General features: G+C 42.0%; 2 protein-coding genes across 2 annotated transcripts in view; one reads left to right on the forward strand and one right to left on the reverse strand.

Moving 5' to 3' along the window:
- Positions 1–374: 374 nt before the first annotated feature.
- On the reverse strand, positions 375–5,638 carry LOC130130143 (calcium-responsive transcription factor-like). Its single transcript, XM_056299880.1, has 5 exons — positions 5,494–5,638; positions 3,942–4,093; positions 951–1,070; positions 701–857; positions 375–565 (listed from the first exon to the last, which is right to left on the reverse strand). The coding sequence occupies exons 1-5, from the start codon at positions 5,636–5,638 to the stop codon at positions 375–377; spliced, it is 765 nt and encodes a 254-aa protein (XP_056155855.1).
- A 6,053-nt stretch (positions 5,639–11,691) lies between these two features.
- eif1axb (eukaryotic translation initiation factor 1A X-linked b) overlaps positions 11,692–18,575 on the forward strand; it is an 8,067-nt gene continuing 1,183 nt past the window's right edge. Inside the window, exons 1-6 of the mRNA XM_056299881.1 lie at positions 11,692–11,848; positions 12,886–12,969; positions 14,070–14,173; positions 15,373–15,423; positions 16,122–16,203; positions 18,109–18,200. Of these exons, the coding sequence (XP_056155856.1) occupies positions 11,833–11,848; positions 12,886–12,969; positions 14,070–14,173; positions 15,373–15,423; positions 16,122–16,203; positions 18,109–18,200 (429 nt within the window). The 5' untranslated portion in view covers positions 11,692–11,832. The remainder of the gene's footprint in view (positions 11,849–12,885; positions 12,970–14,069; positions 14,174–15,372; positions 15,424–16,121; positions 16,204–18,108; positions 18,201–18,575) is intronic.

An 18,575-nucleotide genomic window follows, 5' to 3' on the forward strand; every position in this document is an offset into this window, starting at 1 on the left:
CTGTGACATTGTAGCCATTAATCCATAGAGATAACATCATATTTAAAATGTTAATTCTGTGCATTTATCACTATTAAGTAATCGCGATTGCCACGCTCTGCCAGGAGTGAGGGGCGGGAAATAAACCACAATGTATCAGATTCATCACCAGTGCATGGACACCGTATAATCAAACATTTGTCCTGCTAAAGGTACATGCCTAATGTGGTCTTTCGAAGTAAAACAGTCCTACATTATTCAGTGGCATGGAGATTAAAGCTAAATGCAACCAATGTTGTTTCAATCCTCTAAAACATCTCCTACCAACAGCTATGTTACCTGCACACTGACGTGGTCAATGCTTGACTATCTCGTGCTCTCCTTTGTCTTCCTGGTTATGTTTCTAATGTCTTTGTCAAAGGGGTAAAACCTGCTCCTTGTTGGTGAGGGGGAGCCTCTCCTCTGAACAGCTCAGACACAAAGATGGAGATGTGTCTCCTGACTTCGCTAACTTTCCTAGCACCAGCTAATGCTAACTTTTCGATACGCCTCTCTATCCTGGGGTCCACTGGCTCACGGACCTCAGCTGCCAATGAAGTGAGCAATAATATCATGTCTCTTTTAGGGAATGACTGTAACTCTTTGATTATGTAATTCTTCATGTAAACACAACAGATCTCTAAGTCAGTCCTAAAAATAAATGATGCAGGCTAATTGCAACTGACCTCTCCTACCCCAGGATGGTTCTTGTGCGCCTTGATCCCTGGGAAGTATGCAGCATACTGCTCCTCAAACTTCACATCCGAGGGGTTTGTTGCTAATACGACTCTTAAACGTCTGGCGCTCTCCCTCCTCCATTTGTTTAAGTCATCAGGTATCTGAAAAACATACAATACCAACTGATATTTATAGAGACAGATATTCAGCTCAATTACTGATTAAATATTAATAAAGAAAATAATTGAAAATACCTTGTAACCAGGGAATCTGATTAGATGAAGCACATAGATTCTGGCTGGGCAGTCCAGTTTCTTTGAATCTTGAAGAAGACGTCCCCTCTCTTCATAAGAGTGCTCCAAGTGGTCTTCAAGCTAAGACAAATATGGAGAGAATATACACTACTGAAAATACATCCTGCATGATGTCAGAAGTACTAAAATACTATTCAATATTGTATCATATAGACAATGGTAGTTTTAATTCACATTACACAACGATATCCTACTTTGCTACATTTTATGGTCAGGTTAAACTGATCGGAGTGGCTATTCGTAAGTGGAGCTTTACATAGAGTTATATGAAGTAGCACAATCCGCAGAAGGGCTAGGGTTAGGCCATATAAATACACTTTTTTACTTCTGATGCTCCACATATGACTAGCCACTGTCTAAATCAGGGCTGCCCACTACGTCGATCGCGATCGACCAGTAGATCGTGAAGGCAGTGCTGGTAGATCTCCGTGACATTCCAAAAACCCTTTTTTTTTTAAGACATTAGCCTATCATCTGTCCTCCATTTAGCATTTGCCTTTTGATTGACGTAAAGGACGGCCAGTCTGCTGTTGCCTAAAACCAAAGATTCTAGAGCGGAACCTAAAACTTTGTTACAATAGGTTACCATAACAACCAGAGCCCTTCTCTAACGTGCCTCGCAGTTCACATGCCCACAACGTGAGCTAATGCAGAACTGCATCGAGCTAGCTAGTTCAACTCTCTAAAAAAAACTCTACTAAAAAGTGAAACAAAACAAAAATGAGTGGGGGAGCCGAACCTAGCAAGAAACAAAAAACGTACCATTTCCATGTGGAATGGGAGGAGGACTCTTTTTTTTTTCACCATGTCTTATTCCAAATGCGTTTGTCTCATCTGTCAGTCTAGCATTGCTATCCCAAAAAAAGGAAATGTGGAGAGGCACTTTCGAACTGTTCATAAAAACTATGACAATGACTGAAAAGCGAGCTGAGAAAGAGAAAGGTGAGGGAACTAAAATCGCAGTTAATCGCCCAGCAGTCACTTTTCCCGCAGCTGCATTCAAAGGCAAAGGCAGCCACCGAAGCATCTTTACGGGTGAGTCACTCCATCATTAAGCATCAGAAGGCCTTCCAAGATGGAGAGATGATGAAAGAGGCCTTCCTTGAGGCAGCAGATTCGTTGTTTCGGGACTTTAAAAACAAATCAGAAATAATATCTTCAATCAAAGCTCTCCAGTTATCAAGAAATTCCATCACAAGGCGCTGTGAAGTGATGGGCGATGATTTGACACAGCAGCTTTGGAGGGACATCGTGGACTGCGAGTGTTTCTCGCCACCATTGGACGAGTCTACGGACATCAGTGATACGGCCCAATTGTGCATTTTCATTCGGATGGTGTTTCAAGATATGACCGCAAAAGAGGAGTTGTTAACAATACTACCCATGAAGGAACACACGCGGGGAGAGGACATTTTTCAGATCTTCAAAAACTGTGTGGATAAAATCCAGCTCCCAGTGTGTAAACTGGTGTCAATCACCACGGACGGTGCGCCTGCTATGGTGGGCCGCTCGAATGGATTTATTGCCAAGTGCAGGGAGGACGATGCTTTCCTGGACTTCCTTAATTACCATTGCATAATACACCAACAAGCATTATGCACAAAAATGATAAACATTAAAGAGATCATGGATGTGGCAACCAAACCCGCCTGTTCTACTCGAGCGAGGTCTCTTCAAAGACGGTTGTTTGGTACACATTTGGAAGAGGCTGACTGCAACTACTCTGACCACTTGCTACACACTGACGTGAGATGGCTTAGTAGAGGGAGATTCTTGCAGAGATTTCGAGAGCTCTGTCCGGAGATTAAGGAGTTTCTCCTTATCAGTAAACATGCAGAGCACAAGCAACTTAATGACAATCAGTGGCTGCTAGACTTGGCGTTTTTAACCGATTTAACCAACATGTTGAACGAGCTTAATTTAGAGCTGCAAGGAAAAGACAAAAGCGTGGTAAACATGATCAGCTCAGTTAACGCTTTCAAACGGAAAATGCAACTTCTGTCCTCAAAGTTGCAGCGCTGTGATTTGGGAAACTTGCGAAACCTCGCAGCAGAGCTGGAGAAGCAAGGGAGGGCGTGTGCACAACTTGACAGTGCACGCTACACAGAGCAGATTGAAAATGTCCGGTCAGACTTTGACAAACTGTTTCAAGACTTTGTTTTGCTCGAGCCAATTGCTACATTTATGTGCTACCCATTTGGGGAAGATACAGAGGTGGATTCTCTCGCCTCAAAAATGGCAACACTGTTTCAGCTGAACTCATCTGCAGTGAAGGATGAGATGCTGACAGTACAGGCTGACATTCAGCTTAAGTCCAGGGCGCATGGAGAGTTTTGGAACTTACTTACAGAGGACAAGTACCCAAACATGAGGAAATGCGCAACCTCCTTGACGGCATTATTCGGCTCTACTTATGTGTGTGTGTCACATGAAGATTATCAAGTCCAAATACCGTTCCACCATGACAGATGATCATTTGGAGGACTGCTTGAGGCTGGCTACCAGCAGCTACTGTCCGAACTATGCAACCCTGTCTGACTCCCTCCAGTGCAGGTCATCCTCAGAGTAGAGAGGTAGAGATCACAAATCTATTTAACAATTTAACACAGCTGTAAAGGTTCATGCAGTGATGCAATTTCAACATAGTGTAGTAGCAAATGCTTGGTGTGATTATTGCCTGTGTAAGGTTCAATATAAATGCAAATCCATTGCAATACTGTATATGTAACACAACATGTATATAAATACACACACTGCATATAAATGTTCATATATATGTAAAACATGTATTTATATTATTATTATTTTTAACATGAGTAGATCATTTTGACCTGGTCATTTTAAAAGTAGCTCACGAGTCAAAAAATTGTGGGCACCCCTGGTCTAAATGGATATATTAAGCAAAGTGCATGTAACTGTTTATTTACATACCAGTTGTTGTTGTCTTGTTTGCTTTTCTTTCTTATGTTTGTCTTTACCCTGGTGGCAGGAGTAGACCTTCCTTCCTACCACCATGAAGGGTACTCCATCAAAAGGCACATATTTTAGCTCCCACATTATTTTCTTGGATCCTGGTGTGGGGTCTGTAAGAGTGAGTTAACTAGAGTAAATCAGTGGCCTAATGTTGTCACTAAATTAGCTAGCTAACGTTACATAACTTACCATCATCTCTAGTTTCCTCAACATGCATGGCCAGTCTGTATAGTTGCTATATGTAGATAACATTAACAGTTATCTACATACCGAGGTAAAGTTGTTTTCATATTGGACATTCAACAGACATTCACATTCGGCAATTTGTGCCTTGGTTAGGGACCGAGGTACGAGTACAATCATAATCAGGAAATAAATCAATAACTTTGCCAATATTTGACATAGACACTCCAAACCAATTGTAGATTATACTAGTAATATATACCCATCTATGACAGCTTTTGGTTTTCATTTATTATTGATTAGCATTATTTTAAATTAAAAAAATCAATAAAAAATACATTTAAATGTGTTTCGATCAATAACTTTGCCAGTGTTTGACATAGACACCTCCAATCAATTGCAGATTGTTCTAGTAATATATATCCATCCGTGACAGCTTTTGGTTTTCATAGATTATTGATTAGCAATTTTTTTAAATTCAAGAAACCAATAAAAAATACATTTAAATGTGTTAAGATCAATAACTGGGGGGGAGGGGGAACATAGACATCTATGTCAAATATTGGCAAAGTTATTGATCTAAACACATTTAAATGTATTTTTTATTGATTTCATGAATTTAAAAAATTGCTAATCAATGAAAAACAAAAGCTGTCATAGACGGATATATATTACTAGAATAATCCATACTTGGATTGCGGTGTCTATGTCAAATATTGGCAAAGCTTTGATCTAAACACATTTAAATGTATTTTTTGATTTTTTTGAATTTTACAAAATTACTAATCAATAATCAATGAAAACCAAACGCTTTCATATATGGATATATATTACTAGAATAATCTATAATTGGTTTGAGGTGTCTGTGTCAAATAATTATTGAATTATTTCCTGATTATAATTGTACTTTTACCTCGGTCCCCAACTAAGGCACAAAATGCCGAATGTGAATGTTTGTTGAATGTCCAATATGAAAACAGCTTTACGTCGGTTATCTACATAGGTTCAAATAGACAGATAGCTACCTACGTAGCGTACCCTAGTCAAATTAAATGAAACCATGAACCGTAGCTAACGTATATCTTACAAATCCACCTCAAGCGGTTAGCTAACGTTAGCTAACATAACATCACATTTGTAACGTTAGCTACCATAACATCACATTTGTAACGTTTGCTACCATAACATCACATTTGTAACGTTAGCTAACATAACATCACATTTGTAACGTTAGCTAACATAACATCACATTTGTAACGTTAGCTAAGCTACCGACAGCTATGCTAACTAGCTAGGTAATTAACGTTAGCTAGCTACGAAAACTCACCCTCTTGACCAAAAGCCTTGTCTTTTGTCGAAACAATAAATTTCGTCAGTGTGTCCTCCTCATACTTTTTTAAAATCCCCTCAAAAGATCTACGCGAAGGGAAACTGTGTAAATAACCTACGTCGGCTTCTGGATTTGCCGCCATGTCTCTCAGGAGGTTAGCTGGGCTACAGCAACGAAATACGCCCGGCGAGATTTTGCGTCACTTCCGTCCGTGGCTGTACCCGATCCAGCCACAAACGGGTTTCCTCCGGATGCTCCGGTTTCCTCCCGCAGTCCAAAGACATGTAGGTCAGGTGACTCGACCGTACTAACTTGTTCCTCTGTGTGTGTGTGTGTGTGTGTGTGTGTGTGTGTGTTGTAGGTCAGGTGACTCGACCGTACTAAATTGTCCCTGTGTGTGTGTGTGTGTGTGGGGGGGGGGCGGGGGCTGTGATGGCCTGGCGGCCTGTCCAGGGTGTCTCCCCGCCTGCCGCCCAATGACTGCTGGGATAGGCTCCATGGATGGATGGATGGATAATGGATGTAATGGATTGATCAGCAAATCAAGGGGGCGTGTCACGACGCCTGTCACTCAATTACTACGAATATGAACTGAAGCCAGTGCTACTGTGTTTGGGCTGTAAAAAAAACAACCCCACTTAGATATATCCCTTGTTCTTCTTTTGTCTATTTGGTGCTGTTGCTGCTCCAGGTTCCACTAAAATTTAAAACAATCTGTCCTGTTTTTTAACAATAATAATCTCATCTTTATTGTGAAAGATAGGGAGGTCTTAGCCCATTGATACCAGCCGTCCCTGGGTATAGTATTATGGGTTGGAGTCGGAGCCTAGTTTTGTAAAGCAGCAACATATTGGGGGGACAATAGAAAGTGCTTTAAGTTGGCTGATGACAGAGAATCTTCTGTGTTTATGGATGTCAGTGGTGTGCTGGTAGAAACTGAATTTGTTGTCCAAGGAGAGCCAAAGAACCGCTTAACCTGCTCTCAGGGTCGCGGGGCTGCTGGAGCCTATCCCAGCAGTCACTGGGCGGCAGGAGGGGAGACACCCTGGACAGGCCGCCAGGCCATCACAGGGCCAATAATGCAACTATAGTAAATTGCCAACTACTGACAATGAACTGCCAAATTATTCAACACTGCTGCTCACATTGCGTTTTTTTTTCTTTCTTTTTTTTTGGTTGAGTTTTTCTGACATGAAAACATTATTTGACCACATTGATTGATCAGTCGATCAATCGATAGATCTCTGGTACCACTCCTCTGGTAACACACACCAACAGCCTGGAAGGAAGGAAGGAAAGAAAGAAAGAAAGAAAGAATGAACTTCAAATATCTGTGAACTGTGACTTGTCATGTAAGGACTTTCCTCCGGCTGCACAAAAGGACAAAAGACCGCTTGACTCGGTCAAGAGCAGCAAAAAATATCCACGGAAAAAGTAGACGTGGTGAGCAGAGGCCTGCCCCTCTTTTCCTCTTTTGCATTTTTTTTTTTTTTTTGTGAGGGCCCAAGTTGTGATTTCCAACTCATACATAGTTTTAGTGAATAAGAATACAAAGCCTTCATTCCCCACCACTGTTTGTGTATGCGGAGGGTGCACCTTCCGTGAGTCTCTGCTGTTTGATTCCTCTGCAGAACTACAGCATACAGAAGCTGCTGTTACTTCTAGTTCGTCGCTTGTAGGATCAACAGGAAGGGGCTAACTTTTACTAACCTACGCTGCAAGAGCCACAAGTGTTTTGACTTAGACTGATAGTAAAGGTAATAGGTAATGGTTCAAATAAAGGACTGTGTTAAAGGTACCTGCTGTAAAATTACCAAACTATTATTAAACCTACCATATGTTCCCAAGGCACGACAGTTGTGTATTGATCTTTAATTTGACTGTAAGAGATAAGCTGTCATTATGATAGATGGCTTAAAACTACTACTACTACTACTACTTTCAGCTGCTCCCGTTAAGGGTCGCTACAGCGGATCATCTGTTTCCATCTCTGCGTCTTCCTCTGTCACACCAGCCACCTGCATGTCCTCCCTCACCACATCCATAAACCTCCTCTTTGGCCTTCCTCTTTTCCTCTTCCCTGGCAGCTCCATATTCAAATGGCTTAAAACAATACACTGTATTCACACAACATCATAGCCACACCCGCCGCGGCACGCCACCGCTTGTTCCTTACTTGGTAGTGAAAAAGTTGGCGACCCTATTGGGAACATCCATCCATCCATTACCCGAACCGCTTATCCTGCTCTCAGGGACACACACACACACACACAATTATACCTCGGGGCAATTTAGTATGGTGGATTCCCCTGACCTACATGTGTTTGGACTGTGGGAGGAAACCGGAGCCCCCGGAGGAAACCCACACAGACACCCGCAGAACATGCAAACTCCACACAGAGGACGACCCGGGACGACCCCCAAGGTTAGACTACCCAAGAGCTCGAACCCAGAACCTCTTTGCTGTGAGGCGACCACACTAAGCACTGCGCCACCGTGCCGCCCCCATTGAGAACAGAGGAGACGTATCTCATTGGGATGATGACCGTGACAAGAGAAAACGGGATTTCCAAGGGCCCACATGAGGTCGGAAAGTTTGTAGGGGGGAAAACTTGGAGATATACGATTGGCCAGGTTAACTACAGGTGGGATGGTTAAAATTGGTGGGCTTGAGTTTGTTTTAAAACGTGATTTTGAGGTAGGCAAGATTCCTATCAAGTGGTCAAATTTCCTCAGACAAATTCTTCAGTTTTGGAAAATGATATTTAGTCGTAATTTCTCTCCTCGTGGTTCAACTTTATGGAACAATAGAGTGGTTATAATGAATAGCAAATCAGTATTTAAGAGTAATTGGTATGATGAAGGGGCGGCACGGTGGCGAAGTGGTTAGCGCGATCGCCTCACAGCAAAGAGGTCCTAGGTTCGAGCCCCGGGGTAGTCCAACCTTGGGGGTCGTCCCGGGTCATCCTCTGTGTGGAATTTGCATGTTCCCCCCGTGTCTGCGTGGGTTTCATCCGGGGGCTGCGGTTTCCTCCCACAGTCCAAAGGCATGTAGGTCAGGGGAATCGGCCGTACTAGATTATCCCTAGGTGTGTGTGTGTGTGTGTGTGTGTGTGTGTGTGTGTGTGTGTGTGTGTGTGTGTGTGTCATGGCCTGATGGCCTGTCCAGGGTGTCTCCCCGCCTGCCGCCCAATGACTGCTAGGATAGGCTCCAGCAACCCCGAGAGCAGGAAAAGCAGTTCGGATAATGGATGGATGGATGGATGGAATGATGAAGGGATTTGGTTCGAAAGGGATCTATTGGATTGCAGCGGTAACCTTTTGTGCTCACAAGGAGTACAGCAGGATTTGCAAAGTAATCCTTTTACCACTGATTCAGTTAATCCAAAACACCTTAATATACTCAGATGTTAAATCGGTATTGCCAGATTTAGTGATTAACCATTGTAATTTACGTGATGACAAATGTAATAATAAGGTGATCAGTGCTATTCTGAAACCCAAAGTGTCTCATGATTATAATAGAGAGCCGTATGTATGTACATGGTCCTAATGTGGAGCCCTTGTCTATTACGGTGAAAGCACGTTGTAACTTTATTAAATGGCCCATTTCCCCAAAGGTAAAAGAAACTCACTTCAAAATAATTCATAAGGTTTACCCGGTTACAGATTTTCTTGAGCAAAGGTTTAAATTTGAAGTGGATCCTTGTACATTTTGTAACGCAGCGGGCGAAACTTTAGAGCACATGTTCTATTGCCCTGTGTCCAAAAGATCATGTTTCGGTTTAAAAAAACTGGATATCACGTAAGGTAAATGACATTCCTTTCTTAGACATTTCTCATATTGTTTTTTACGTGCATAACCTAAACTCATCTATTTTTGATATGATTAATATCGTTATTCTAAATATCATATTCATTGTAAATGGAGAAATAGTAAGCCCTCTTTTGTTTGGTTTAGGAATGATTTCAAATTATTCTTCTCGTCTCTTAAAAGAATGTACTCTAACAAAATAGCAAGAAAGATTTATGTGGATATATCTCGTTTATTGTTGTTTTGATTTATGTCCTCGTGGTTTAAGCCTTTTGCTTCGTCTCTGCCCAGTGATTTAGAAATTATTTTTATTGATATACTTATTTATGTACCTTTTGTACACCCCCCCCCATTTTTTTTACATTTATTCTGTCTACATTTGTTTTGATAGTGGAAACATTGTGTTATAAATATGGCTTATGTGTCCTCAACAAGTCATTGTATGTTTATTGAATGTGTGTCAATAAAAAAAACACACAAATAAACAAGTGGGGTGTTTATCATTGATTGTATCTCAAAGTGTCAGAAAGATATAGAGCCCTTAAGATTGATGTATTTAAAGATTATTGCTGTGTGACTTGCGTTCCACTCGGATTAACAACAAAGAAGAAGAGAGTGATAAGCGGGGTGCCACTGAGGCTGAGTCATTTTGGGATGTTGCAGGTGTGTGTGAGGCAAGAAGAATGACTAGATTCCCAGAAGGAGGACAGTAAGTCTGTGTGATTGGCTTTTAAAGGGGGTTGCCAGAAAGAGTGTACCTTTAGGTGAGTTACAGGGTGAGGCCATATGAGAGAGCTCCTCTCAGATGGTTTTTTTCTGTCAAGAATATGGACATGTTGCAGCACTATAAGGAGACAGGACGACCAAGTCCTGTCTCCTTATAGTGCTGGCTTACGGCAACTGCTCAAAGTCTGCTCAAGTTATGGTGTGCAGCATGACATTAAATTTAACTGTAAAAAGAGTGTTGTCATGATTGATAAAACCAAGGAGGATCAGAAACAATATGTTCCGTTATTGTTCTTGGCAGACCAAGCACTAAATGTGGCGAACAAAGTAAGATATCTGGGTCACACCATCAGGAGTGATTTATGCGATGAGGTTGATGTGCAGCGCCAGTGTTGCAAACTGTACGCACAAGCCAATATGCTGGCACGCAAATTTCACATGTGTACAGATGATGTTAAAACTGCTCTTTTTAGGGCCTACTGTACTCCAATCTATACAGCCCACTTGTGGTGCGATTAAAGCCAGGCAAAAATGAAAAAGCTGCAGGTAGCTTATAATGATGATAAGAATTTTGTGTATATAACACTTTTCTAAAACAATGTTACAAAGGGCTTCACACAAAAAAAAGATAAAATCATGACGCACTCAGAATCTTGCTCAAGCTTCCAAGATGGACAAGTGCAAGTCATATGTTTGTGACTAGTAATGTTCCCACTTTTCATGCTGTGTTGAGGAATTTTATGTACAAATTTGTGTGTCGATCAGTTGATCCTAAGAATGTAATTATAATGCTGAGCCTACACAAAGTGACACAAGGAGGTACCCCTCTTGTTTCTGGAAACATTGGAACAAATGTCTGTATAGGTTTTAATAATTGTGGACGTGTGAAGTGCTGTTAGCTATATTTTTGTGTTGGTGTCCTGTGTTGTATTTATTTTTTTAATATGGACCTACCTATGTGTCTGAATAAAGTAAGATTCGATATGTAGTGGAGTCAGAAGATATGGGAGATGTGGGGAGGACAACTGCAATATGGAAGATTGTAAAGTGGAGAAAGCGCAAGCAAAGTGCCTGCGGTGCAAGGGGGATCATGACACGGGGTCAGCACAGTGTCCACAAAGAATTCAGGGAGAAAGCCAATGAGATGAGAGCAGAAAAGGCACTGTCATATGCCGAAGCTGCTAAGAGAATGGAGAAAAACAACGAAAACTATGTGAGACAGGAAGCTAAGAAGGACAAGTCAGTCAAGAAGCATGCTGATCTTTGTCTTTGTAAGGGCCAGATGAAGTTTTTGGCCTTTTTGGCAACGGTAATTAATGGTAATTGGCATTAATGGATTAGAAGACAATTTGAGAGAACTGACATAATTGTAGATGCAGCAAGGACATTTCTGGGGGGGGTTTAGGACTTTCTGGAGAAGGTGTGCCGCAGCGGCTGAGGGAGGCTTTCAGTCCCCCTCGGAAACCTGTTAAATAACTAGTTTAACTGAAAAGACGTGAGCTTTTGTTTGTTTGTTTGTTTGTTTGTTTGTTTTAAGTAAATAGACGTTCTGGTCCACTCACCAGTCCAGTTGGTGACAGTAATGCGCCAAATCGTTGTTTGCCAACCGCCAATAAACCTTAAAAAAAGACGAAGAAGAAAGAATGGCGCCGTACGCATGCGCAAACCACCAGAGAACCAGCGGGGATCGCTCTTGCATCTTTGGGTCTGATTTCGTTGACCATTGTAAACACTATATTGTATAACAGCAACTTGTTTCTGCCTGCGGTCAACAGCAAGTCCAAGGACTCAAGAATATGCCCAAAAATAAAGGTGAGGGGTGTGTAACTTAGTATTTGTCTGCGGTAATGACTGGCGCAGCTCACCGTGTCGGACACGCAGTGAAAACGTGACACTGTTGAGCTAACGTTAGCTAGCCGCTGTATCTTCCGTTTCGGCGTTATCAGTTAGCTGGCGACCGGCCGCTATCAGTTGACTTAGCTGCCGGTGTGGCTTGAAAGCTGGCGAATCGAGCCGAAGCTAAGCCGGTCAAACTGACGTCGATCCCCGGTAGTCTGTCGTCTCGTACATTTTTTTTTTGCTTAAGTTGGCTAACGGTAAGTGCTAACCAGTTAAATCGGCAACTCCGTCCATTGCCGAGTTAGCATTCGTTAGCCAGCCAGTCAGGTACCTAGCAAGCTAAGCAACTAAACCCCACCCCGGTCTGGCCCATTCCGTTTTCCTCTTTATTTCACGTTTCTCGCCGCTCGTCAAGGTTGTAACGACATAAAACCAACCACCTTGTATAAGCCCCATAAACCCACATCTGCAAGTCGATCGTAATGGAGGAGGTCTTTTACCTAGCAGTCCAGGTAACGTTAAGTTGGCCCCAGAATGACGTCAGTATTGGTGATGCTCTAACGTTAAGTTGGCCCCAGGATAAAATCAGCATTTGAGGTGCTCTACTTGTTTTATTTGTCCGATAAGTCCTAAATCACAATTCAGCCCCAGAGGGTTTTACGATCACTTTCTGCGGCAGTTAAAAAATGAAAATTTGTCAATAATGATCCCTCTTACAGGACTGATATACATGCAATAGGTGTCGAATGGACACTGTAAACAGTCGATAACAGATTAACAATAACCATTCCGTTATGTTCACTCTGTATACGTGAGAATATCGACTGTTTTATAGATAAGGCCATTGTGGCCATAGGTAATCATATGATTTGGTGAACATAGTCAACTAACGTGTTTCAACACCGACAATAATGAGAAAAATCATTTCTCACTTGATTAGTAATGATCATGAAATACCTCATAAACCCAGCATGTTCTGGCATTAACTCCCCTTCTCCCTCTGTTTACAGGTAAGGGAGGAAAGAATCGGCGACGTGGAAAGAATGAAAATGAATCTGAGAAGAGAGAGTTGGTGTTCAAAGAGGATGGACAAGGTGAGCATCGGCGCCTAGAATGGGTATTAGTGGTTGGTTGTTGGCTAGAAGATCCAGCCAGTCAGGTTTCGAGGAGAGTGCGGAGTCTGGATGCTGACATTTGGCTGCACTTTGGGAAGTGAATATGGCTTCTTAGGAAGAGATTACTTACTGCTATGGAAGTGATCTATATTGTATAACTGAAGCCCATGCTTGGTAATGTTAATTTATGAGTGAGCCTGGTACTGATGTTTTTGCCATTAAATTATCCTTACTGGCTACTAAGGAAGAGATTACTGACTGCTATGGAAGTGATCTATAGTGTATGACTGAAATCCATGCTTGGTAATGTTAATTTATGAGTGAGTCTGGTACTGATGTTTTTGCCATTAAATTATCCTTACTGCATGTAATATTATTCTTGTTTGAGATAGAATTTTTGATGATGCACATGGCATATTATAATTTCACATGAAGTTTTAGGCCAGGACTAGGTTACATTATTTGTATTTCTTTCTGTGTTCAAACAATCATCCATATTTAAGAAGTGATAAGTATGTTTTGTTGCTGTAGTGCAATAGGGAAAGTTGCAGAATCCAGGAATTTGGAGGGCTTTGAAACTGCTGTTGGTAGACTATTCTGTTTGCAGTAAGAAGAAAGCACTTTTTGTGCTTCCTGCTGAATGATATTAAAAGGGCTATACATAATATTCTGAACTGATAAATACACTTCTCACCTTCTAGATTATTAGGTCACAGGAATATCCATTATATCAAGTTGACATGGTGCTGCCACCCTTTTTCTGAATGCTATTAATCTTGGTGATCAAGGCAGGATACCAATATTCTGTCCATAGATCACAAAAGGTGTCCCATAATTATCACTTGTCCTTTTTTTACTTGCCAATTCGATATTCTAATGCGGGTTTTCCAAATTATGTCTGATAAACTGCTTAAGTTGCTGGTAAAGTAGACAGACTTTCTAACCACCGTCAGAATTTATTAGCAGATAACTAGTGATCAGTGAATAAAAGTTGATTTAACTGTTGTGTTCATTTTAAGTTCCGTTTGACTGGAGCATCAGTAGTATGCCTAAATGCTCTCTCACCCGCTGTCTTCCAGAATATGCTCAGGTGATTAAAATGCTGGGGAATGGACGTCTAGAGGCTATGTGTTTTGATGGAGTCAAGCGGCTTTGCCACATCAGGGGAAAACTCCGGAAAAAGGTAGGAACATCTGTACTGTGGCACTGTCCCCTGTGAGGGCACCGGGTAAACCCACTGACGTAATGCCGAATCGGCACTTTGTCAATGGTTGGTCAGCCACGTATGCAGCAGCATCACAGACTCAGTGGATCTCATAGCGGAGGTCAAAAAGTGCATGTCGGTGTCTTTCAGGCTGGGCACATTAATTTCAAAGATTTTTCTTGACATTTACTCAAATTAATGAACATATAACATTTGCCGATGTTAACCAGCTTCAAAAGCCAGATGACTCAGATCTCCATTTCTGGTTTGGGAGGATGGGGCTCAACTGTCTTAACTTGAGAACAGTTTATTTACCATATTGATGTGAAATATAGCAAAATCATGATGAGAGGAAAAACCAGCTTGGTTGCCTGCTGTTGTAATCTGTGGCCCATTGCTGATTTTCATATTAAATATTTGCATTGTACGAAGCTATAATTGCTAACTATGATAGACCTTAGGTAGTCTAAGACTCTAAATCAAAGTGAAACTGCATAAAATCCCACTTGTACACAGACAAAAAGAAAGTTGGTGTATTTATGTAGAAATATTAGCATGTTGGAGACCGCCAGATCAAATCCCCCGTGTTACCTCCAGCTTGGTTGGGAATCCCTATAGACACAGTTGGCCGTGTCCGCGGGTGGGAAGCCCATGGGTGTGTCCTGTTCGCTGCACTAGCACCTCCTCAGGTCGGTCGGGGCGCCTCTTCGGGGGAGAGGGGGAACTGGGAGGAATAGCAAAACTCCTCACTGTCAGGTGAAAAGAAGCGGCTGGCGACGCCACGTGTATCCAAGGAGACTTGTGGTAGTCTCCAGCCCTCCCGGGATCGGCAGAGGGGGTGGAGCAGTGACCGGGAGAGCTCGGAAGAGTAGTGTAATTGTCCAAATACAATTGGGGAGAAAAATCCCCAAAAAAATCTATATATATATATCAGCATGTTGTAATATCCAGAGGGAAGTTTTAATTCCACCTGCTCATTTGTAAGCCCCACAGCTGAGAAGTAAATAGAAGATTATTCAGTAACACTGGGGTTATTCATTTCATCTATGAAGCGTGATTGACGTGAATTATACAAGCAACAAATATTCATGAGTAGATTATTCACAGCCATCCCTATTTCAGGCTTTTTTTCCTCTGCTGAATAATTTTGACATAGCCTATCTTCTCTTCTCCTCTAGGTGTGGATCAACACATCAGATATCATTCTGGTTGGGTTGAGAGATTACCAGGTATGTCGTTGAAGAGTACAGTTGCTGCATTTCCACCAATCTATATTAACAGTACATATTAATGTGCATTTGAAATTGCAACTAAGAGCAGAAATGTTAAAGTAAAAAAAAAAACCCACAAATCTGCAAAAGATGGCAGTTAGAGAATAATACAGTAATTGGTTGAAAGAAGCTGCCTTTTTTTTCTCCTGCATGGTCAGGTTAATTTTAACCACACTCCCATTTTTATACAGGTTTTGACAACATTAACATGTCCACAGGGAGATTGTTCAAAATGTTGAAAACTAGCCAATGGATAAGCGCAAATGATATGGGTTTTTGTTTGTTTGTGTTTTTTTACTTTTCAGACATTTCCTTAAAATCACTTATTTAAAAGAAACATGGCTGCTAATCCAGAACACCGATACTTAATGGATTGTGAACAGTTTTGTTGGTGTGAACCTTATGGTTTCCTGTTGCATGCTTGGCGAACTGACCCACATTTGCCGTTATGGAACTAAACTTAAGTTATCCAAAACCCGTATGTGACCTGCATCTGAACATTCAGCTGTAACACCTGCTTCACTTTTAGCCAGTTCAAGCTATGAGTGAGAAATGTCAAATTTGCATCTTGTGATAGGAGTTGATTGCTCCTCGTCAAAACAGATGATATTGCATCTGAAAGTCTGTTTATTTCCAACCCTTCACCCCCTCAACAGGACAACAAAGCTGACGTCATCCTCAAGTATAACGCAGATGAGGCTCGCAGTTTGAAAGCCTACGGGGAGCTGCCTGAGCATGGTGAGCAAGAGACATTTTGTGTCATTACCCAACACGCTGCAGTCCACAATACTGCAGCCTCTGGATGCCGAGCAGATCAATGCTGCCTCTGCAAAGTGCAGCACAAGTGGTCAAATCCATCATTTAGTTTAATTCTACCAAGCAGAGACGACAACAAAAATCTTAATCAGTTTGAAGTGTAGTATTACCACCAGCTAAGCCTTAAATAAGTTAAATTGAATCCATGAAGACATTTTTTGAAGCTCATAGAGATGATCATGTCTGTGCTTTCTACTTGTGTATTTTTCTTGTCTCCAAGCAACAATGTTAACTTGGAAGCTGTTTGTCTGGACATACTGCCAGCAGCTTAACAACAAGCACATTCTCAAAAGCTACTAAAGACTCAATTGCCAACAGGAAGTCATGATGCAATTGGTAGACTTAGCTTGTGGAATGGGCTCCCTCAAATACTATTTTCCCAAACAGTGAGCAACAGAATGCCATTACCATGCATATACACTGATGTGCCAAAACATTACGACCATCTGTCTAATATGCTGTTGGTCCTCCATGTGCCGCCAAAACAACACTGACCCGCCGAGACATGGACTCTACAAGACCCCTGAAGGTGTCCTGTGGTATCTGGCACCAATACATTAGCAGCAGATCCTTCAAGTCCTGTAAGTTGCAAGGTGGATCTGCCGTGGATTGGACTTGTTGGTCTAGCACGTCCCACAGATACTCAGTTGGATTGAGTTCTGGAGAATTTGGAGGCCAAGGCAACACCTTGAACTTGCATCCTGTTCCTCAAACCATTCCTGAACATTGTGTGCAGGGAAGCAGGGTGCATTATCCTGCTGAAAGAGGCCATTGTCATCAGGGAATACCATTGCTGCGAAGGGGTGTACCTGTTTTGCAACGATGTTTAGGTAGGTGGCACATGCATGTGTCAAAGTGATGTCCACATGAATGGCTGGACCCAGGGTTTCCCAGCAGAACATTTCCTAGCGCATCACACTCCGTCCACCGGCTTGTCGTCTCCCCACAGTGCATCCTGGTGCCATCACTTCCCCAGGTAAATGGTGCACACACACATGGCCATCCTCATGGTCTAAAAGAAAACAGGACCCATCAGATCAGGCGACCTTCCACTGCTCTAAGGTCCAGTTCCAACACTCGCATGCCCATTGTAGGTGCTTTCGGCAGTGGACGGGTCATCATGGGCACTCTGACTGGTCTGTGGCTACGCAACCCCATACACAACGGGGTGTGATGCACTGTGTTGTGACACATTCCTCCTGTAACCATCTTTAAAATTTTCTGTGACTTTTGCCACAGTAGAACTTCTCTTGGTTCAGACCAGATGGCTAGCCTTTGTTGCCCTCGCGCTCGATGAGCCTTGGGTGCCCAACACCCTGTTGCCAGTTTGTGGCTTGTCCCTCCTCGGACCACTGTCTCTAGGTACTCTCACCACTGCTGACCAGGAGCACCCCACAAGCCTTGCTGTTTCAAGAGATGCTCTGACCCAGTTGTCTGACCATAACAATCTGGCCCATGTCAAAGTCGCTCAGGTCTTTACTCCAGCCCATTTCTCCTGCATCCAACACGGTGACAATGAGAACTGAGTTTTCACTTACCATCTAATCTACCCAGACCTTGACATGTGCCCTTGTTTGGAGATGATCAACCATATTTGGTTCACCTGTGAGTGGTCATAATGTTTTGGCTCATCAGTGTAAATCAATTAGAAATGTGACACACTTGGTAGTCTGCTGATTTAGAAGTGGCATATGAAAAAGTAAATATTTCACAACAGTGTTGCATTGTGGGTTTTTTTTATTATTTTTTTTAGTTATTATTCTTTGGTTTGTCGTTTCATGTATTGTGTATCTTCTTTTTTTCCTGTTCCATGTCCTCACCCCACAGCCAAAATCAACGAGACAGACACCTTCGGTCCTGGAGATGATGATGAGATCCAGTTTGATGACATTGGCGATGATGATGAAGACATTGATGATGTAAGCCCTCTCGGCATTTTCATCAGTTTGATTTGATAAATATGCTGCAAGTGTGCATGTCAAAACTTTTCCAGGAACTCGTTGGAGCCAAATAATGACTCCATCCACAACTTCAAGTGCAAAGTGCATACTTGTCAGCGATACAGTTGGACATGCCTTCATAGATTTCAATTGTTTATAATATTTTTTATAGTTTGTATACATGGAAGCGGGTGCCTTAAGTGGCCAGAAAATAATATAATAGAAATGTAACTTTTTTAAAGTACTAATTAGTTAAGGGAAAAAAATGACATTTTTTTTAAAACAAAATAAGCATAATTCACACGACTGTCTGCCTGTGAGGTGGTCTTCAGTAGAATCCATATATTATGGGCC

This window comes from Lampris incognitus, chromosome 19 (genome assembly GCF_029633865.1).
Source record: "Lampris incognitus isolate fLamInc1 chromosome 19, fLamInc1.hap2, whole genome shotgun sequence".
NCBI lineage: Eukaryota > Metazoa > Chordata > Actinopteri > Lampriformes > Lampridae > Lampris > Lampris incognitus.